Source organism: Lissotriton vulgaris, chromosome 10, assembly GCF_964263255.1.
Source record: "Lissotriton vulgaris chromosome 10, aLisVul1.2, whole genome shotgun sequence".
Taxonomy (NCBI): Eukaryota; Metazoa; Chordata; class Amphibia; order Caudata; family Salamandridae; genus Lissotriton; species Lissotriton vulgaris.
The window spans coordinates 928,610,152-928,633,042 of record NC_141698.1 but is presented as its reverse complement, the minus strand read 5'-3'; the positions used below and the strand labels follow the sequence as shown (position 1 = coordinate 928,633,042).

The following is a 22,891-nucleotide window of genomic DNA, read 5'->3' as shown; positions in this document are numbered from 1 at the left end:
ATTCAGTCAACTTTATTTCCTGGAAACAAGAGGGAGCTGGAGAACTGTGGGCCGATAAAAATTGCCAACAAAAATGATGTAGACAAAAGCAAGGCACAAAAAAGTCTGTTTAACCAATGCCAAAAATGGAGCAGGAGTGTGAAAGGAATTCAAGGACATCTAACAAACACCCACAACTGCTTTCATGTGATGCACACAATTTGTTACTTTTTTAAAACTAAATAAATGAGTTGTTTCAAATCAAGTATTCTCAAAATAGTGGTAATTTATTTATTTGAAAAGTTGTATAATGTGATATCTTAGCACTCATCAGTACTCTAAGTGGGCCAAGATGCGTACCAATGCATTATCTTGGCAAAGAAAACAAATATTCTTTTAATAGTTGCGTGTAGTGTTGTTCCCTTCACATGGTGGTAATGTGATTTCTTGGCATCCATCAGGGCTCAAAGTGGGCCAAGAGACATGCCAATGCAGACTCTTGGCAACGGAAAGAAATGTCCTTTGCTGGTTGAAAATGTGAAAATGCAGTTCCACAGAGAAATGTCTCTTCTTGGGGTCTTTCCAATGTATTATTTTTATTTTCTCACTTTCTTTCCCCATCCGGCATATTTTTGTAAAGGCAGGATTTAATGTCAAGTATACTACGCTGCATCTGTTGGTGGAGTTAAACTGTCCACCTTTTTGGATTTCCAGTCAAGATGTCTTTCTTTTTTTTTTTTTTACGATCGGCTGCCTGATTTTGAATTTATGTTTTAACCATGGCTGCTATGCGTTTTCCCCCCCTGTGCTGAAGAACCAAAATACCCATTGTTCATGACGAGCTGGGCTCGTCATGAGTGTACGAGGAGGCTACACCATGACGAGCCCAGCTCGTCATGAGCGTGGAAGGGGTTAAGCACTCACAATATTTGTAGATACAGAACCAGATTCAGTCCAGAATGAGACCTTTCTTTCTGGATTCCAGGGCAATAGGTCGTTACAGGACACTAATCGCAGTGGATAGTGTCATTTACCATTTGAATGTTCCAGATCTAAAATGCTATTTCATTCCATTTGAATAATCATGTTGTCCTACTTGTACACTTGATTTTGTGTTAGTTGTATGATAGCCAGCAGTCAATTGGCTGCTTACTTTTATATGTAAGTTTTCATATGTGTTATTTCTTCGGCCCAGGATCATGGTGCCATATTAAAGATGTTGTTTCCTGTTGGTTTTTGGTTATACTTTGTCTCTAAAGACTATATTTTTGAATTTGTTAAGTAAAGGATTCTATTTATCATATATATAGCCACGCCCTTAATTACGTACGCCACATCTCTTGTGTAATGTTTACAATTACGATTCTAATGTGACACCACTTTTAGAGCTCGCACTCCACCGAACAAAACCAATGTATCATCTCATTTACAACACTGTCAATCATTTGGCTTTCTGCATGCCCCTTATTAGCAATTCTGGATTTAGGAAGGACAGAAGGCACTACATTACCTTCATCGAGATACGTTATTGCTAAAGCTTCCACTGTAACCCTAAAATCAGCTGGAAGGAAGCTTGGTTATGTTTCTTAAGCATGTTTTTGTTTATAGATTGAGCGGATAGGACTAAAGTTACAACTGTACCAATTAATAGATATATGCATTATAATATTTGTGTATTATAATGGGGCAAAGATTCCCTGTCCCACAATTCCCCACCACTTCCCCCCCCCCCCCCCCCCCCCAAAAAAACTAATTCAAGATACATTTAACTGCCTGCAGGCCTCAAAAAGCGAGGTATGCAGTCCACTAAATTTACTATAGAATTTCTCTTCCAGGATGAAAGTTAAGGAAAATATGAGGTCTCCTAACTACTGATGTTGATGATCAGGCGACAGATATCATATGCTCATGACATTATTAGGACTGCAAGGTTAAGATCTTTGACAGGTTATAACGGTTTGCTGGAGGTTGTAAATTTGCATTTGTCACTGTTAAATCAGCCACCTGTAGTGGTTATTTCTCGAGCCAGGTATGCCCATTTACTTCAGATATGTTGCTGCTTTGCTGGTGAAGCCGCAGGTTTTGAAGCAAATATTTGCTTGTAAGGGCACTCAATGCAGGACCTTTATGGTGGGAGTGACATTGTATGGCCGGGATGCCCGCCACCCCCTCCCAACACCAATTCCCCAAGGGGAGGAGACAGACACAGGTTTGAGCTTTTGGAAGGCGGGGGGGAGTCCCCCCCCCCCCCCCCCCCTGGCCGTATTTATTAAAATATGAAACAAAATTTAAAACATTAAATTAAAACGTTTCATGAATTATGTACAATTTTACTTTCATTACATTTTTGATGAAGACATGTTCTTTGGCTAACCTTAACAGATCTCTAATACAAAGGTTTCCTAGCCGAGTCTAGCATCCTGAAAATGCATACATTCTAAATTAATATTGTACATCCTAGCATTAAGGGCCAACGGCAAGGTCTTAACCGGTGTCAGATCCCTACTACCAAACTCCCGCCCTCACGGTGTGAGTGGCGCATGCGCAGAGGACTTTACCCTCGTTGCCAACTGTAACTTCCCTTGTCGTGGGGGCCCCCTTTCACTCGACGCCATCTTAAAGGTCGTCCGAGTTCCCGTGTGAGGTATCTGTAAGAAGGACAGCGTGGACTCCCCCCTCCTCCCCCCCCCCCCCCCTTCCCCACACTCTCTTACGCCGGAGCGGATATCCGGCCCCCGGGAAATTCGTAGGAGGGGCATCTAGCCATCTCCCCCCTGGGAGGGGCCTATGGCCGTCTCCCCCTAGGTGACCCATCCGTAGTGGGTGCCGCCTCCCTGTGGGAGGGGCCAATGGCCGCCTCCCCCGGGCGCTCCCATCCATTCTGAGAGGCGCCCCTCCTAGGGACCTTGAAATGACTGCTCACCGATCATGACCTTACCGCCACAGGCCGGATAGTTGACCGACTATCCGGCCCCCCACACCTCCTAAAGGTCATGCCTCCTCAAACCCCTTAGCCATGCTATGAAGTCTCCTATGAGTAAATCATTCCCCGCCCTGGACAGGTGAACCCCATCATTCAAATTAAAGTGATCACCCCGAATACACCCATGGGGAATGCTATGCAACTGCGCGGAGCGAAACAATTTCCCAATTTTATTGTTGACCCTCTTTACCGAGTGGTTCAACGCTGACACAGAGAAACCCCCCCGCCAAACTTTCCTGGGGATCATGTGGGACCAGGCGATTGTGCACCCCGGGAGCCTCCTAGCCAACCAGCTGACTGCCGACAAAATGTGTTCCAGTAACACTCGTCTTCCCAGTCTTACTAAGTCATTGCCCCCCAAGTGTTCTATGATTATAGATGGCGGTGACCTTTGCCGCCCTAAGAGACCCTCCATAAATGGTTGAAATTGGTCAACACAGAGGCCTCCTTTCCCATGGAAGGTCACTCTGAACCCGTATTCCCCAGATGCGTGAATCGCGTTACCTGCCATGAATACGTCCCCGGCGCGCCTCACGTATGAGTGGCCCACGACCCATACCACTTGCTCTCCAGTCGGTGATCCTTGACCGCTGGCCTCCTGGTGATGGGTTGACTCCAAATTCCGCCCCGCGTCACAGGCTTGCGAAACTGTAATTCAAACAAAAGACAACAAGCGTGAGTGCATTTCACCAGTCTTTTACAACATGTGCAATCGCACATACCTTTTGAAGCAGTTCGAGGACCAACGGCCTAGCTGTTTCACTTCTTCAGCACCCAGACCCCGGGCCGTAGCCTCTGTAGCGGCCCCTATTCTAAATGAGTGGGTCCCAAAATCGCACGGGTCCATGCCCGCCACAGCGATTGTAAGTGCTAGCACCCTCTGAAACTGAAATCTCGTCAGAGGGGTGCCATCCTTGTGCCTAAGCAGGCTCCCTCCCCATGTCACCAGCCTCTGTGCCAAATATTCCTCTAGACACTTTATCGGACAAGTGGGGCACCCTCGAGCGCGCTGCACAACAACACTATCTCCCATAGCTCCCTGGTCTGTCTTGGACCTGGCTATCGAGATCAGCATCGAATCACCCCGTATTTGTACGTGATCCCTGCATAAGCCTCCCTCCATATCTTTCTTGTTCCTCGCCACGAGTTCGCTTACCCGCATGGCCCCATGAAATGCCAAGGCGAAAGCCGCCCGGAACAGAACTGCTTCGGAAGGGGAGGAGCATGTCTCATCCAGTTTTGCTAAAAGCCGAGACAATCTCTCTAAACCAATCGGGCGCCTCGTATCCTGTCTGCGACCCTCCAGGCGTTGCCAGCCGCGGAGCGCTTTCCTCACTACAAAGGAACCCGTTGGGTCCCTTATGCCGTTGAGCTGTGCCATGAATGAAATGGCCGCCCTATATCTGTTGGCGGTTGCAGCTGATCGGCCTTCTCTATGCAGCGCTACTAAGAAACCCAGGAAGGATTCCTCCTGCCCCCAGCTATGTCTCCCTGCCGGGCCTAAAAAGGTGCAGTAGGAACGAAACGCTCCCTCATAATCCTTCCTCGTCCTGGGCGCTAAGCTGGCTGCCGCGAGGTCTTGTAATCCGGGGCACCGATCAGCCATAGTGCACCGGGGAACGGTGCCGCCACTAGGTCCGCTGTGGGTAGATAGCCCCTGAAAGCCTGCATGTGTGAACGAGAGAGTGCATCAGCTGCATTATTCAGTACACCCGGCACATGTTTTGCCCTGAACTGTACATTCAATCTCATGCAACGTAAAACAATTTCTTTCAACAATCTCAAGATCCACTTGCAGCGGGCTGCCTGCTGATTAATGCACTCAACCACAGTCATATTGTCCGACCAAAACACTACTGAGCGGTCCCTAAAATCGTCTGGCCATGCCAACAGAGCAACCCAAATGGGAAATAGTTTCAAGAACCCAATGTTACCTGTCAGACCGCTGGAGTGCCACCACGTCGGCCATACTTGCGCCGACCATCGGTTACCAAAGATGGCGCCAAATCCCAAGCTCTCGGCTGAATCGGTCCACAAACCCAGTTCGTCCGACGATGCTGGGGGTTTGTTCCACACTACTCGACCGTTGAAGTCCGCCAGAAATGCCAACCAAATGCGCATATCCTGGCGAACCTCTGCCGACAGTCTCGTGCGGTGGTGTCCCTCCTTGAGGCCGCCTATAGCTTGTGCAATGGAGCGTGAGAAGGGGCGAGCCATCGGTATTACTCTCAAGGCAAAGTTAAGCTGACCCACTGTTTGTTGTAACTGGTGCAGGGTCACTTTTCTTTGCCCAGGCACTGTGTTAAGGAAGCCCTGAACTTGGCCACCTTCTCCATTGGCAAACGGAAGCATCCTTCCACTGAATCGAGCTCAATTCCCAGAAACTCCAGTGAAGTAGATGGCCCCACCGTCTTACCTGGTGCCAATGGGACTCCAAACTCCTGCATGAGGATGCAGAAGTCCTGCAGCGCCTGTGCACATTTCGCATTGCCGGCCGGCCCTAAGAACAGGAAGTCATCTAAATAGTGCATCACTGGTCTATGCCCAGTGGCCTCGGTGAATGCCCACTCTAAAAAACTGCTGAACATTTCAAAATAAGCACAAGAAATTGAGCAACCCATGGGCATGCATTTATCCATGTAATAGTTCCCTTGGAACGTAAAACCTAGCAAGCGCTGGTCCCGCGGGTGTACCGGGAGCAATCTGAATGCCGATTCGATGTCCGATTTCGCCATCAGAGCACCGGGGCCCAGGTAATTCAGTAGCTCGACCGCATCGTCGAACGATGCATACCGAACCGAACAGACATCCGGATCAATGGCTTCATTCACTGAGGCGCCCCTCGGGGCCGACAGATTGTGAATGAGTCTATACTCCCCCGGGTCTTTCTTCGGAACTACTCCTAGAGGTGAACACACAGTCCGCCACCGGCGGGCATGGAAAAGGTCCTGCTACCCGCCCCAAGCTGACTTCTTTGGAGATTTTCCTGGCTACCACTGCTGGGTTGTGTTGGACGGATTGCTGATTTTTACAAAAGGAGCTCCCCCGAAAATTCCCCGCCGGGATGTTGAAGCCATACAGGAAACCACTCCTCAAAATTCCGGCGGATACATGATCAGGGTATTTATTCAACCAGGGAGTCAAAGCCATTATGTCAATGGGCGAAGACGATTGCTTCCCAAGCATCACCTCACTCTTGCTTGGACCCCCCCTTTCCTCCCGAACCACCACTCTTGGATCTACAGCTCTCCGGGAGTGAGGAGTTCCCACAGCCCGCACAAGCATGCCGGAACCTACATGTTCCCTGGGGCCTGTTACAGTTACCTCTGTTGAAACCCCAGCAGACCCCGCACTTGCCCCCATTTCCGCCGGTCTTGGGCTGTGACTCCCCACCGGCGCTTGCTCGAAAGGGCTGCGCAGGCCTTTGCTGAACTGTCCCAGGCCCGCTCCCGCCCGGCAAGGACGTACCTGCCGATCCAGGCAAGAGCTGCTTATGCCACGATACTGTGTCGAGGCAATCCCATGTCAACGTTACATCAAACTCTTTAGCCTTTCGGAATTGCATGTCATATCCTTTCCACTCATTCCCCCCGTACATGTTATAAAAATCCATGATCCTATTCTGGTAACAGGATAGCTCGGGCAACACTTCAGGCTTACGTTCCCCCATTACTGCCGTAAATATAGAGAAGGCCTTCACCCAGTTCGCTACGCTCTCATCGACCCTAAATTCCGCCATCTTGGCCCGCCATACACTGGAGTGCCATAGATCTTTCTGGGTCTTTGCGTATTCCATCTCACGATGGTCGGTCAATAATGAAAACATATTAACATACTTGTCCCCCCCATATCATTTCCTTCGTGGCCGCAGGGATGTGCTGGGCCACTCTCTCGCGCCTTGAAGGCACTGAACTTTCCCCCACCATTGGCAATGGGTTCTTACCGGGTTCAACCGCCGTGTCTGCTGTCTTTTCCCGGCCAACCGTAGTTATTCCTGGCACCACCTGTGGGGAAATAGAAGGAACATTCGCCGTCCCGGCTTCTCTCGACTGCCGTAACTGCTCGATTATTAATCTAGCCTCCTCGGCTGGATCCCCCGCAGCCACTGCCCCCCCTGCTTTCTTTTTAAGCCAGGGCAACACTGCCGCTAACTGGAGGGCCAGTTCTGGGGCCATCTGATCATCCTTAACCGGGGTAATAACAACAGGGATTGGTAAACCTATGTCTGGACTCGGAACCGGGCTGTCTGCCGGTGTGATGGGGGCAGCTGGGGGCACCTCCGGAACCGGGTCCTCCCCGGAGACCGCCCTCTTCTTACTACGCTTCCCCCTACCCTCAGGGCCGACTTTCGGCAAGGCCGGGCCTATCACCTTCTTAGGACGGCCCGAGGGGTTGTTCTGGGCCGCTAACTGCTTTTTAACTTCGGCCAAACCTCGACCGATCAAATCTACTTTACCCAGTTTTCGGTCCATGATCGCCATTCGATTCGACAAGGTGCGCAGTACCTTCTCCAGCTCGGAGCTCTTTCCCGCTTTTTTGCTGGCCATAGCTTCGTTTACTCCGCTCAAGTCGATCGACGAGGTCCCAGATCCTTCGCACTCCTGGGACTGAAAGAGAAACAACAAGATTACAAGTTCTCAAAATTGCCGCTTGTTCCGTCGAGGGCTCACGAGCAACGAGTGGTGCAGCCTTCAGAGCACTGGAACAAGAGGACGCTTCTTCGGATTCCCGCTCCGTTTATCCGTCTGCGGGAGGGCGGGGACCATCCTCAGGTACGCCCACTGGGCGCGGTCTTCCGGGCGGGTGTCTAGGACAACCCCTTCTGGGCGGGAAGGGCGTGCTCCGGCTACACCGCTTTGGGCATACCAGCCGAACCACGCCCCCCGCCCAAAATGGTTTCCCGGGGGGATCAGGGCACCCATCCATACATTCGGGGGGACCGAGTGGTCTTCCCTTTCCATTCTCTTATCTCAGTCCTTGAAGTTGGGTAGAAGCCGTGTTGTTGCTTAGAAGCTACCATGGATGCAGGGATTGGTGATGCCTTTTCGCCATCCATGTAGGAGATAGCCAGAAATTCAGTCTGCTTTGAGCTGGTGGGTCTTTACTTTCTGTAGCAGCAAAATATTGCACAATGTTCCTCTAAGCTTTCTTAGCAACATGTGTCTTGAAGGAGATTTCTGTCTCTAGGGTTAATCTAGGTTGTTTGAGGGGTGAATCCATTCCGCTTCATGGTGTGTAGCCAGTATTATTTCTAGTCTTGTTGATTGCTGTTTGAAAATAGAGGAGTATGGCTTTACTTTGTATCAGATTTAGGTAATATGGGTATGGGCAGTTTCAGATTTAGGTGCCCAGTTCGATATAATGGTGAAGTAGAACCGAAGTCTTTCCAGGTCATTGGTTGAATACTATGTTAACTTATCTTGGGTTGTGGTCATACTTGCTTCTCCTTCATGGACTGCCTTAGGTTTTTGTGGCCATTTTTCCCCAGTGGCTGTCAACAACTTTACTTTTTCACCTGTTTGTAGGAAACTGGGCGTATGCAGGAACATTGTTCAGCTATGCATTGAACACACTGCACAGCAGCAAAGGTTTCTTCCATCTGCATGATAATGCTGAGCTGAGAGGAACAACTGTTGCAGATAGATACTTTACCAATGTAAAGCTAGTCTGTTTGGGCTAGTTTATTTGCCTGCTAGGAACATTTCGGCGAAGAAATGCTGATATTTAGAATGTTGGTGTGGTTCGCTTCCAGGAGCCTTGCATAGTATTTCCAACAGGGAGGTTTTGTTAACCGTCCACCCTTGGATGTCTAAATATTACATCTTGGAACTATAACACTTAAAAGGCAGGGGAAACCCCACTAACTTGCTAAACATTTACAAATTAAGTATGTTTGTAATGCTGGTGAGCTGCCTCTGTCAATTGTCCTCATTCCATCAAGGTGTAGCATTGTAAAGTAGAGTAACGACGACTGTATCATGAATTGGGAAATCAGGTTAAATGCGTTTTCATTCAAAATATATACCGGATTATATTCCCAGTACTAATATATTTGTGAAAAATCCTGTGAATTATTACCATTGTACAGTTCATTCTTATTGAATATTTCAGTCGGGCTCTAGAATACGGTTTTGTTTTTGTTTTCCCCCAAAATAAATGCAAGTGGTGGTTATAAGGGGCCTGAGTTACACACCATTAATCTGGTGCCAGTTAGCAGATGTCAGAAAAAGGGACATTGTCAGTTTTGCATTTGCCATGACAGCCTGCGGTTCCCTTACTCCATTTTGAGGTGGAGAAATAACAGAGTTTCCGATGATGGAGGCTCAGCTGCGTCTGCCACCGGAAACCCCTTGAACTTAAGGGCTATCTACCACAAGGCCACCATGTCAAGGTGATGGTGCCAACACCCTATTCGCGTGCTGGCCACCTTAACTGGATTTCCCTGCCGTGAATCGCCATGTACGGCTTGGAAGCTACAGGCAGGGATCTCAATTAATGACCCTGAATCACAGGGTGAGAAACTCCTTGCTCGCAAAGAAGAAACTCCTGCTTTGGCATTTTGTTTTAGACTAATGAAAAGTTTGCAGAATGGGCACCATGTTTTCTTAACCTTACCTTGCAAACTGCTGTGCCTACTTTACATGCACTGTACCAGCAGATGGATTGCAGGCAGAGAGATCACGGCCAAGCAAGTGGAGATCTTCAATTATGGCAGATGGCTCTCCACCAGGGTAGCAAAGTCCGGGTCAGAAACTAACAGAAGGCACGGATTTCTTGAAAAACAAAAATTAGGGAAACGTGCATAACTAACTCGACTGTATGCTCTATTTTATACCGTGTTGACAATTAAATACTTTTTGCATTTTCTAACTCCCCTCGAATCATTTTATTTATAAATATTTGTATTCCTTTTCAGTTTGAGCATAACGTGGCAGTACGGGATAGAGTAGCCTTTGCTTGCATGTTCCTCAATGACTCTCAGGTAAGGGGTTTTTACTTTCCAAGTAGTTGATTATTTTTGCAAAGCTTTACCTCTTTTGCTTTAAAAGCTAAAATTGACACATTGTATTGCCTTGATTTAACTTGCATCTGTGTGAGCCATTGGGACAGCTGGGTCTGTTGCACATTGACATGGAACCTACTACAAACCAGGACATGTAAATCTACTACACCCATTGCAAATGCAACATTTTAAAATTGGGTTGTTGTAATGCGGAGACCTCTTGGAGTCCGCCTTTCCCTTTTTGTTTTTTGTAAATAGTCCAGAAACCTACATTCAAATGTGCTTGTCATTTGAAGGAATTAACTAACCGCAGTCACCGCCAACAAGGCCAGTAATCCCTGAATGACCCCAGTTAAAAGGATGAGAGTTGAAAATGTAAAGTCAATGCTCGCTCATGGTTCTGGTTCATTTTGAGAGGGGCATCCTGCCTTATTTGGACAGGAGATACTGATAACGGGCATGGAGTGCTCCAACTCGAGGGTTTACTAGAGTTTATTGCTGTAAAATCTGTCGGAGATGCACTCCTTTCAAACTGCCTCAGGATTTATCAGTGAGGAAAGGTTTTGTTATTGTAGTGTAAAGTTGTAGAGGAAGAATTTTAGAAGAACCCTTAGAACGTTTGTCTGCAAACTGCGTTTTGAACATATAGAAGTGACTGGTGGCTCTGAATATATTTGTGTGATGCAAATTGTACGTTTAAATGTAGAAAGCTATCCAGACTAACAGCTAGGACAAATGCAATTTCTCTTGCAAATGACAATTTAAAGAGTGATGTAGATCTAAAATGTTAGGAATAGAAACTAACATTTAATTGTGAAGAAGATTCATGCTAAATAAGAGGGAGATATTGAATATTTACTTCTAGCAGTGTAAAGAGGTGTAACCTTCATTTAATCTGTATAGAGGGTGCTATACAGTACACTCAAAGAGCAAGGCTGCCATTTTCAGAACACTTGATGGGCAGCGTATCCACAATTCTACATATCAAAGACATTTTTGTGACGAGCTGCCTGATCCTACCGTTGGGAGCGTACATTTGTGCACGCCTGGTATTCCATGTGTTAACAAGTACTGGCAAAGAAAAAAAAGGGCTGACTTTAATATGTTGATAGTTAACAGTTGTAAACTATAGGTAGAAAATGAGTTTTTACATCACTAGTCTACCTTTCACTTGCTTCATCCTTTTTCTATCCAAAGGTAGAGTACAAAATTGAATTTCTGGGCAGTATCGTCAAAGTTCGGCCTCCATCCACTCTCTTTTGCTATTTGCGGTACTCTGTCTGGTGGGAGTTCTAGGCTAATAGTGGATGAAGATTTTTGGAAATAATAAAAAGAGGTGGAGACCTTCTCATCAGGTTAAATACTGCCTGGTCACTCCACTTGTTTGTTTCACGGGCTACTGGAACTGTGGTTCCCTGGGGCAGTCCCAGGGTGGTCTGACCACCCAAGTCTTAATCGGACGGTCAGACTGCCAGTGCTGCAGTGGCTGGACCCCGACCCCGCACCACCACAAGTCTAGCGGTCCTCGGACCGCCAGACTCCTAACGGGGCCCTTCTAGTGGTCCCTCAAATAAGTATCCTTAATAGATGTAACTACTGAAATCTTTCACCCTGCCATCACCCGCATAAACCTCGGAGGCAAATGGGCCCTGTAATACAGTGATGCCTGCATTACAGTGATGAAAAGTGCCACAAACTAGTCAAAGATCTGAAAAGCGTCAGACTGATACATCTATATTGTGTCAAACTTCAGTCCATGAGCACTGGATCAGTATCGGACTTTTCAGGTTTTCCCGCATATACTTGCATATTATAAATGGGAATGAAAATCTTCTACATTCATTTTATCCACAAATAGTGGTGTGAATTCGGCCCTTTTGGACCTTTGTTGGACACCCATCATCTGTACTGACCGTGCAAAAGAGGGACTTTGGAAACAGATAAAAATCACATGTATGATTTTACAGTGCTGGAACATAACTCTTAAAAATATAGTTTTGAGAGTTTTTAAAAAAACTTTTCAACGTCAATAAAACTTCCAAAACATAGAATACCAAAGTCTGAATAGCTGGGTCAATCTCAAACAGCCAACAATGATGGCATTGTGCTCCTGAAGAACACAGCATCTCTCTGTGAACGCATTCCATAGGATAGGGATGCAGATTCCCTTGTTGAGTACTTGTAGACCATATGTGAATGTGTTCCGCTCACCTCTGCATTACTGCACTAGATGTGAAAATCACTGCTTTGTCCATCATTCTGCAATGCCATCATTTAAAAAAATTCTGCATAACGCAACTCACTCTTCTGTCCGCTGCTGTCGTAAAGAACTCCTGTTGAAAGGACTTGCTTTTCAGGCACATATGTTAGACACATACCATAATGACAAAGTTAGAGTGTCAGAGTATTCCAAGGAGGGCTGTGTTTGTGATAAAATTATAAAGCAATTAGCTGTGATCTAAATTGTGAATCTTTCATTGACTTGTGCCTATTGTAAAACATACTTCACACCCACTTTATACAATTATTGAACAATACTAAAGGAGATGCTGGGCTGGGGCTTTTTGCATTGACAGATTCTTAATATAGCATTAACATAGCTTAGAAATAGGTGCAAATGTAACATCCCCGCACCTCACACTTGCTTTCATCCTTGGCTCTAGACATCATTTTGCCAGAGGGTGAGTGCTGTTGTTGAAGTATGAGGTGTTTGGGTGATGGTAACTCCTGCATTCTAGGAATTGTAGACTGGCATTGCTTCCAAATGGACTGGATATCAGCCTGTATTGGAGGTCCTGGAAGAGTGTGAAGGGGATCTAACAGTGTATTGTATACCAGGATGGAGCCACACAGTTGTGGTGAGTGAGTGCATATTGACACTGGTACCTTGCCACTGAGCAGGGTGCAGAGCACAAACAAAGTGAGACAAATGAGGGATGCACCTTTGTCTAACTCGATGGTGTACAGCAGAGCAGAGCTGCTCACAGTGTCATGCTACAAGTGCACCACACACAGTTTTTCTACAACCGAACAGCATGTATAGTTTTGGTTTCAAGGCACTCCAGTCCGAGATGGGGCGGGGTCAGGAAGGTGGCTGGTGCAGAGTTGGCTCTCTATATGGTACCTGTTATTCTTTTACTTGGTTTTTTGAAAAACGCATAAGAGCCTGTTGTCTTGGAGAGCTTCTCTTCAGTTTAAAATCGATTTGTAAGACGCCCCAACTGGGGTTGACAAAGCTACACATAGCTTGGAATGCATCAACTAGCTAGATAAAACATGCTCCTTCTTCCTTCATTTTAAGAAAATGCATTTTCTAAAAAATCCTGACTACCTCAAATTAGTATATCACAGACCTACATAAAAAATAACTAGCCTCTGCTGCAATAGCCAAGAGTCTGCCCGCTCTCCCTGGTGCTGGAGCAGCATGTGACGTAGCACGCCATGGGATAGCAGAGGCAATGAAACTGCTTTTCATGCACACTAACTCAACTTCTGCCCAAATTAGATGCTGTATTCTAGGTAATCAGTTTGAGTGGAGCCAAAGCCCCTCTCTTAAATTTGCTTCTTAAGGCTATTTTTCTGTTGTTCACTAAAGGTCTGGTGACTGCTTTGCTGTGAAGTCAGACCTAAAAATGTCAGCACCTTTGAACGTATTGAGTGGAACACCAGGAAACTAGAGAAGCAGCATCAGAAAATACTAGGTGTAGAATAAATAGCAGCACTGTACCTTGTGGTCTGATACACCTACCTTCTTTTATTGATCTCATCTGTGAAAGTACTAATCTTTCTTTATATATAAAGTTACATGGAGGTTTTGGACATCGGATTAGACCTTTAATAAAAAACTATTCTGCGTTAATAAAAGTTTTTACATTTCCTATTTCATGATCTGTTCCACCCTAACTTGGCAAATGACTGAATTTGGTTTTTCTTTGTAGTTAAACCGGTACATTGAAAAAATGACCAATGAAATGAAGGAAGCTGGAAATCTGGAAGGAATCCTATTGACTGGCTTAACCAAAGATGGTGTTGACTTGATGGAAAGTTATGTTGATAGAACAGGGGATGTCCAAACAGCCAGTTATTGTATGTTACAGGTTAGTGTTTGATTTGTGTTTTATATGGTATTAATATTTCTTTTCTAGTTTGCTAACATTTTGGCTAATGCCATTTCCAGTACTTGTAGGTGGTCTCAAGTCGTGTCTCTTTAGTAAGCGTGTTACTGTTATCTGTGACTTAGCTATTTCAAACTAAAATGTTATGCCATTCCATTTGCTCATTATCACTAAATGATTTGTGAGCTCTCTCTCCAGACTAGCTCCGGACACCTCTTCTAAATCAATTGTTTTGAGGAAGGCCTCATTTAATAATTGTTGGTGGGTAAAAATGAATGTCGATTCCATTGAAAATAGTTGCATAATACTATAAGAAAGAAAAAAAATCTAATGCCGGACATAATCTGTTGAGCCAAATAATCATGCGGTGATTTAATTAAATGCAAAAGAAACAATTGATGGACGGAATGCTGGGCAATGCCAGCATTCGCCCCCAGTCACAAGAATCTGGGTTAAATCCATCATTTTTATGCTCAGCTTCCACCTCAGTTTTGACCCAGCCATATGCAAATCAGTCTTGACCCTGTTCCTTGTGGGTACAGTCCAGCCGAACTGCCAAGCCAGGTCCTCCCTAGACCGGAAACAAGAATCCTGGGACCGGTTTCAGCCATCATCAGCCAGGCTAGCTTGAATCCAGTGGTGTAGTGAGCACGAGACCCACGTCTGGGCATACCCTTCCCACTCCGAGATATGGCTCAGTCCAAACTGAAATGGCACGGTGAGCAAAAAACGATGGATTTAGGCCCAGATCTCTGTACTGGAGTGAATGTTTGACTTTGTTCTGCATTCTGTCCATCAATTGTTCTTTTTTCATTTGTCATTTAATTCAAAGCAGAATTTTATTGGATTTTTTTGCTGTTTTCACAGATTTATGCGCTTTGCAGGGGTTCTGCCTACTGTTTCGTTGTTGCTTAGTTTTGCACCTTATGAAACATTTGTTTTGTGTTGACAATGTGTAAAATTAATGATAAAGTACTCTGAAATGAAATATTTTCAGTGTATAGTCACAAATCTAGGTTCAATCATTTTGTCATGACATGATTCAGTCAGGCTGCAGAACACTTAAACAGATCGAATTTGATTGTACGCTGGGTCTCTCTTGAAACTCCACATGTAATATTCTAGCTGCCCAAGATTTACAGGGTGCCACTGTCTTGTATGGAGGATGTTGCATAAAAAAGTACTTTTTTTATGTTAATCCGAGTGGCTGCGGAGAGACTACTAATGTCCAACCAAACCATCTTATGTTTCGGAAACAACTCAAGACCTTCCTTTTCCGATGAGTGGTGGGGATTTGCCCTGGGTCAAAGCGCTGGGATGCCTTAGGGTAGCCATGCGCTGTACCAAGTGTATTATTCATTCATTCATTCATTCATTCATTCACCGTGCTTCCTGAATGTCCTACTGTCAGTGTTTCCCCACTGATGGTGTATTTTGCATTTACATGTTAGCATTGACCACAACCCCAAGGTTAGCAAAAACTGCTACCAGGTCAAATGTGTCTTTTGAATAGATTTGTTTTTTGTTTACATTCCAGAAATGAGTTCTCACTGAATACTACCTATATGATGAGCTGTGCCCCCAATAATCTCAGCAACCTACCACATTTTTGTTAAGAAAAAGAACTGGTGAAATCCGGTGCTGATCCCAGTTTCCTAACCCAAAATGACCTTGGATACACATACTGCTGTATTTTTATAAAACTGACTATGCAGTTTTACCACACGCTGCTCAGAAATGAACCACCTGGACAAAGGACTAACCGCTAATTTACATCAGAATTTGATTAGCATGCTGACAGATCGATGGCAGCAATTCCAACTGTGATTTCTGCACACTGTTGAATCTTTGTCTAGGGTCTTGTTATGCCATCTGCATCACAAGAACTAGAGGTACGTTCACCAAACGAGGATCCATGCTTTTGCTTATGGGAAGGTACCAGTATAACCTGTGCTCACTGAAGTCTCTTCCATATTGAGGATTGCACTATGCATTGGAAACTTAACTGTTGTGTCTGCCTTTTACACTTCTGCTTGAAGACATGAGACCAGTGCTGCTCTTTTGGTGTTGTATTTATTTCAGGTTTGTTTTCAAGTTGAAATCGCTGAGGTGGTACAATGCTAAAATTAAGCAAATTGCTCCTTAACACCAATAGGTATTGTCGCTTTTCAACACAATCACCCTAATCTATGACAATGACATTTTCTGCCCAGTTAGCCTAGCATACTGATCATTCTTAAACCTCTTTCCCACTAGTGAGTTCAAAGAGTAGAGTTTTGTCCAGAGGTCTTCTCACATATCCATGATTAGTGGACATATGCTTCTCTGTTTCTCCATCTTTCTTCAGCACCTAAAGACTTATATTCTAACCACAGCCCCTAGAACATAGTCTCCTTAAGCACCAAGAGGCTGTACCTAGTGTTGTCTTTGCTTTATTTCTTATTTTTAGATGTGCAAGTTGCAAGCGAGGAGACTCGGAGTCCGCTAAATATGCTGCTTCCAGCATGTGAAGTAGTAGCAAGGTAGTCATGGATTTTAGAGCATTAGCCACACAAGAAGATCAAATCATAATTTCACTTTCAGCACTTTAGGTCGCTGTCTTGTAAATCAGACGGGGATTTCTGAGTAGAACTTAATAAGATGCAAACATCTTAGACCCATCCACTTTCTTATTTACTTTTCTTACAGAAGGTCATAAATGGAGTACCAATTTTATTCAGCAAGATTTGCGGAAACCCTGTTATCTTGGGCGTATAGGGGGAAAAAAACCAAAATAATTAAAATAGGAGGGCAAAAGCACCATTTTCTTTAAAGCTTGAATACCCGTAAAACAAATTTGAGGCGAATTAATACTCAGAATACAGAAACATATAACTGATAAATTGGTGGAACCTGTTTAAGCACACTAGTAGCACAGGGTGCATTCATAGTTTCAGCATGCTCTAAAATACCTCCTCAAATAAACACAATTATTTTTGAGGAGGAAAACAAGGACCCTTCTTGTGATATTTATAGGGTATCGCTTTAGTGCTAGGGAAGGAATGTTCTCTATTATTAGCAGATATTATAATTATTAAACACCATTGGCACAAAGAGCTTTGTTTCACCTCCCATTTAAAGATATTTTGTACAGTCAACAGTCCATCCTCAGACACTGCGTCCCGTTTCAAAAACTGTATGAGTCACATAGGGAAATGGATGCAGACAAACTGCCTCAAATTTAACACTTCAAAAACTGAAGTCATGCTTGTTGGTACCACTCCTATGGTCTGGCAGCTGGTGGCCTAGTCATATGGGCTCTCCCCCAACACCGGCTGACAAAGTTAAGGACCTTGGAGTACAGTTCGACTCTAAGCTCTCCTTTGAATCCCAGATCAACAAAATCACATCACACTGTTTCACTATCATTAAAATCCTTTAGAAAGTACTACGGTTCACCCCCCTTGAGCTGAGGAAAACAGTGGTCACAGCCTTGATTGGTTCAAGACTGGACTACTGCAACGCTCTTCTGACCAGTGCACGTAAACACAGTCTTCATAAACTGCAATCCACCCACATTGCTGCCAGAAGAGCCCTGCTTGGGCTCACTCATTTCGACTCGGCTTTCAAGGCCCTCGCAGAGCTTCACTGGCTGCCTGTCATCAAGCGCATCCAATTTAAGGCCCTATGCATTGTATTTAAGGCCATTCATGGTAAGGGCCCATGGCAATTGTCTCAACTTTTAAAGCCCTACATCCCAGGCAGAACGCTTAGATCGTCTTACAGTGGCAACCTAGCCATCCCCAAGTTCTATAGAGTAAAATGGGGAGGCAAATGTTTCACCTTTCCAACTGTCAAACTCTGGAACTCTTTTCACATGGCTCTCAAAAATGAACATAACCTACTTCAGTTCCGAAAACATCTTAAAGCATGGCTTTATTAATGCTCTTCCTCCAACGAATACAGTCAAGTGTATTTAGCGCCTAGATACCTTCGGGTCCTGTCGCGCTTTATAAATATACTAGCGGCCCGTCCCGACGTTGTCCGGGTAAAAAAAAAGGCTAGGCAGCAATGGTTTTAGTATCATTGTACATTCGTCCCACATGATAAGAGACACATTTTGAAGCAGTGTCCCCAAAGGTCCGTTTTTCCGAATAGAACATATTGAATCCCTTTCAAGGGAAACTGTTAGAGGCAGTTCAAAGGTAGAACGTGCTGTTTTCCCAGCTGTTAGCAAAGTGGCAGCTATTCCAGATGAAGCAACAGCTAGAGCCAAATTCCCAGAAGATCGAACTTTGGCAAGTATGAGGTTGATTAGGTAAGTCTTTCCTGTGCCACCGGGGGCGTCTATGAACAATAGTTTGCCTTGCTTCTTTTCAACACTATCAACTATGGTGTTGTAGACGAGTTGTTGATCGGGAACTAAGTTAGGCAAGTGTTGAGCAAGGTAGTTATTTAGCTCTGGTATATTGTGTGCGGTAGCGATATTGTGGTATCCAGTTAGGTTAGTTTGGACCGCTGGCGGCAGGCTGAAATCTTGTAAGGACTTCTCGCTTAATAAATACAGTGAGTCTTCAATTTCTATAAGTCCTTGGTTTATGATTTCATTGTTGATAGCAGCCCGTGCCGACGTTGTCCGGGTATGAATTGCTGCCGGCCAGTAGTATATTGTTTTGTAGGATTTCGTTTTGATAGCATTTCTTATCTGTGACAGGCCTGTGAAACGCTCCGATTCACAGTGCACTGCTGATGCACTAAGAGTGCGCGTTCAGTAGTGTGTGAACTCGTGTTTCCCTACTTTATATTTCTTTGCAATATTATATAGCGCAAACTCAACAACATGGCATGAGCACAATTTACATTACAGAAGAACATATTCATTTGTGGTAGGCACGAGGAGACAAAGCGATTTGCCTGGAATCACAGGATATTGAGCTGATGCCGTGATTCGAACGTAGCTCCCCAGCTCTAAAGTTCGCAATTCTAGAACTTGTGGCGGGAGGTGTGTCTAAAAGTGTATGTTGGTGCTGGCCATCAATGAGAGAGACCTGTGCATTTATCAAATGGGTGGTGAAAAAATATGAGTATGTTGCTGGAGATGTGGGCCGCCGTGCCACCAATGTACTTACAGGGGGAGGGTAAACACCGATTATTCCGCAACTTTCTTTCCGCATACCATCACTCCACATACTTTCATTACGAAAGTACCATGACTCTGCAATGCCATTATAACGCATGCCATTACATTTTATATGCTTTTACTATGCATACATTTACAAAGAAATTCGTTGTAAATGCATGAATGGTAAAAGCATGTGTTTTTAATGTTTGGATAAGGTAAGTATGGGTATAGGGGTATATGTTTTGGGGTACTGAGGTATATATTTTGGGTTTTTTGGGTATTTTAAAGGGTTCAGATATAGTTTTGGGTTATGGGGTACAGGGGTAGTTTTAGGGTTAGGGATAGGTATGGGTTTTGGGGTACAGGGGTATTTTTAAGGTTCAGGGCTAGGTTTGGGTTTTAGGGTATAGGGGTATTTTAAGGGTTCAGGGTTCAGGGCTAGGTTTGGGTTTTGGGGTACAGGGGTATTTTTAGGGTTCAGGGCTAGGTTTGGGTTTTGGGGTACAGAGGTATTTTAGGGTTTAGGGGTAGGTTTGGGTTTTGGGGTACAGGGGTATTTTAAGGGTTCAGGGCTAGGTTTGGGTTTTGGGGTACATGGGTATTTTTAGGGTTCAGGGGTAGGTTTGGGTTTTGGGGTACAGGGGTATTTTAAGGGTTCAGGGCTAAGTTTGTGTTTCGGGTACAGGGGTATTTTAGGGTTCAGGGGTATGTTTGGGTTTTGGGGTACAGTGGTATTTTTAGGGTTCAGGGCAAGGTTTGGGTTTTGGGGTACAGGGGTATTTTAAGGGTTCAGATATAGTTTTGAGTTTTGGGGTATAGGGGTATTTTTAGGGTTCAGGGCTAGGTTTGGGTTTTGGGGAACAGGGGTATTTTTAGGGTTCAGGGCTAGGTTTGGGTTTTGGGGTACAGAGGTATTTTAGGGTTCAGGGGTAGGTTTGGGTTTTCGGGTACAGGGGCATTTTGGGGTTCAGGCCTAGGTTTGGGTTTTGGGGTAAATGGGTATTTTTAGGGTTCAGGGGTAGGTTTGGGTTTTGGGGTACAGGGGTATTTTAAGGGTTCAGGGCTAGGTTTGGGTTTTGGGGTACAGGGGTATTTTAGGGTTCAGGGGTAGGTTTGGGTTTTGGGGTACAGTGGTATTTTTAGGGTTCAGGGCTAGGTTTGGGTTTTGGGGTACAGGGGTATTTTTAGGGTTCAGGGGGAGGTTTGGGTTTTGGGGTACAGGGGTATTTATAGTTTTCAGGGCTAGGTTTGGGTTTTGGGGTATAGGGGTATTTTTAGGGTTTAGGGATAGGTTTGGGTATTGGGGTACAGGGTATATTTATAGGGTTAAGATGGGTTAGTGTTTAAGGGTGTTGGGGTATTTTAAGGAGTAAGGGTGGGTTATGATCATGGGGTGCAGGGGTATTTAAAGGGAGCAAGGTGGGATTAGCACACAATATGAGACATGGCATGAAGGGTGGAACGTACCACACGCCCCCAGTGTTTGTCACGCCCCCAGCACACGCCCCTAGCACACGCCCACAGCAAAACGCAGACACGCCCACAAGGGACTACTTTTCTGGCACGGTTCTTTTACCTTTTAAAAGTATATGGTGGGCGTCTGTATAGCCTATGTCCTTCTGCTACAACTGCCCTTTCCAACGCTGTATTGGGTGTTGTGATTGGTGCTGTGGTTCCTGAGATTACCCGCCTCAAAGGTTTAGGCTCTCTCTTTATATTATTAGTATGGATATTTTCATTTCAACTTCCCATTTAAGTGCATTATAGATTAGGATAGGCATGCTTCAATTTATGCCAAATAAAATATCTGTTCCAATTCTCAAATGGCACATAACAAGAGTCATTCTCCAAGTTCCATACGCAATGCATTTGCTTTGTACTGGTTTCTATCGGCATTGATAAGAATACTGTAAAAGCTTATCACCGATTTTAGTATAGTAACATGATGAAAACTAGGGCTAATGGCCTTTGTTTGAATTGTATTTGGTTTCTCTGTATTTGTAATTAATTACACTTTTTTAACATAACCCTCACAAATGTTTACATCAATCCGACTGCAGTATTATTTCTGAAGCGTGCAAATAAATTATGTTATAGGTAGGTTACTTCTACAGCCACTTTCCCCTTACTGCCAAAATACCAAATCATTTATAGTGGTTCTTGCAGGAAGCATTCAACAAGTTGAGTTTTTCAGTGGAAACTACATTGGGGTAATTGCTATAATTCGTGATGCAGTAGAATGCTCTTAAATATGCTGAGGGTAACAGTATGGTAGACATAAATTTACTAATTTACATTGCCCTTTGGTTTAGACTTTTTACTTTGTGGTGTTTCTGATTCTATAAGCTGTTTTCTTAGGGTTCTCCAACAGACGTTCTGCGGGATGAGCGAGTCCAATATTGGATTGAGAATTATAGAAATTTACTAGATGCATGGAGATTCTGGCACAAACGAGCAGAGTTTGACATCCACAGAAGTAAACTAGATCCAAGTTCTAAGCCATTAGCACAGGTATGTAAAATCTTTTTTCATATCAACGTTCTGTTAAAAAGCGATCTATCGTGCAGCACCAGAGTTGTTGCTTGTTCGTTTGTACATTATGATAGATAACTCTTGCAAGTGTTCACTAGTAAGTATTCAGGTTTTAATGTTTTTTCTCGAAGAAGAATTCCTTTGCTTGTGAATGACTAACAGCATAAAGCCAATCACCAAGATTAGCAAACGGTTTTCTAAGCTTAGAGTAGGGGCGGCAGGGGGGTGGGGGGGAGGGGCTTAGATGGTTCATCATGTATATCATGGTACAAGAGAGCCTTTAATGAGTTGAGTCAAACCAAGGATGATGGGAACAGCATGGGCTCTAGCAATGAAAGTTAGCATTGCTCATTTAAATGACCAGAACTCCCTTTATCTAGTTTTTGCATGGACAAGAGATTAGTTCAAATCCGATATGTTTTTAGCTTACTTACTGCTGAACCTTGGCAGTAGTTCTTCATGTAAGCACACAACCATTAGCTCAAGAGTTAAGACCACAAAACTTTATAAACATCAGCCTTCATGCAGATTTAAATTGTTATGGCTCCGGTACTCTAACAGACATGGTTATGGATTAAAACTCATGACTTGAATGAAAGGTGGACTGCTTTTAAACAACTCTTGAAGATTCTGATGTGTAGTACCACTAATGGCAAATGACAGAAGTCATTTTCGTGAATTTACATTAATGGGAAACTTAAAAAATCTAATTGAAGCTGCCGTTGTGCTTATACTCTAAACCAGTGCTTCACAAACCTTTTAGAAACCTATCCCAAATTTAGAACGACAAATTTCTGCGACCCATGTATAATGAACATGGGCGGGCACATTTTTAATGTAACTAAAGCATCTAGTAAAAGCACCCTATTATTGACCCATAGCTCATTTTTCATTGAAATGGCCACTACATTTTCATAGGCATACAGTTTACTGTGATACATCGACCTCTCAGACTGGACCTTGGCCTTAAGCCCATAACAGAAGTGGCAAGATTGCTACCCTTAATGTGTTGGTTTCTGATCTGGTCAATAGAGGTGCTAAAGCTGGATAGGGAAGCCCTAAGTGAGATCATAGCCCTTGTTGGACCTTGCCCTTCTGGCAGGTTCACCCCTAAACTTTTTGCTTTGAATTGTGACTTGGTGTTAGTGATTTTTGGCTTCTGTCCACTTTACCGCTGT

At 44.5% G+C, this 22,891-nt stretch overlaps 1 protein-coding gene across 2 annotated transcripts in view; it reads left to right on the top strand.

The window, feature by feature from the left end:
• Positions 1-22,891, top strand: part of MIOS (meiosis regulator for oocyte development) — a 188,328-nt gene that overhangs the window by 62,281 nt on the left and 103,156 nt on the right. For both annotated transcript variants that reach the window (XM_086941922.1, XM_086941923.1), the window contains exons 6-8: positions 9,879-9,944; positions 13,904-14,062; positions 21,540-21,692. In XM_086941922.1, the coding sequence (XP_086798048.1) occupies positions 9,879-9,944; positions 13,904-14,062; positions 21,540-21,692 (378 nt within the window). The remainder of the gene's footprint in view (positions 1-9,878; positions 9,945-13,903; positions 14,063-21,539; positions 21,693-22,891) is intronic.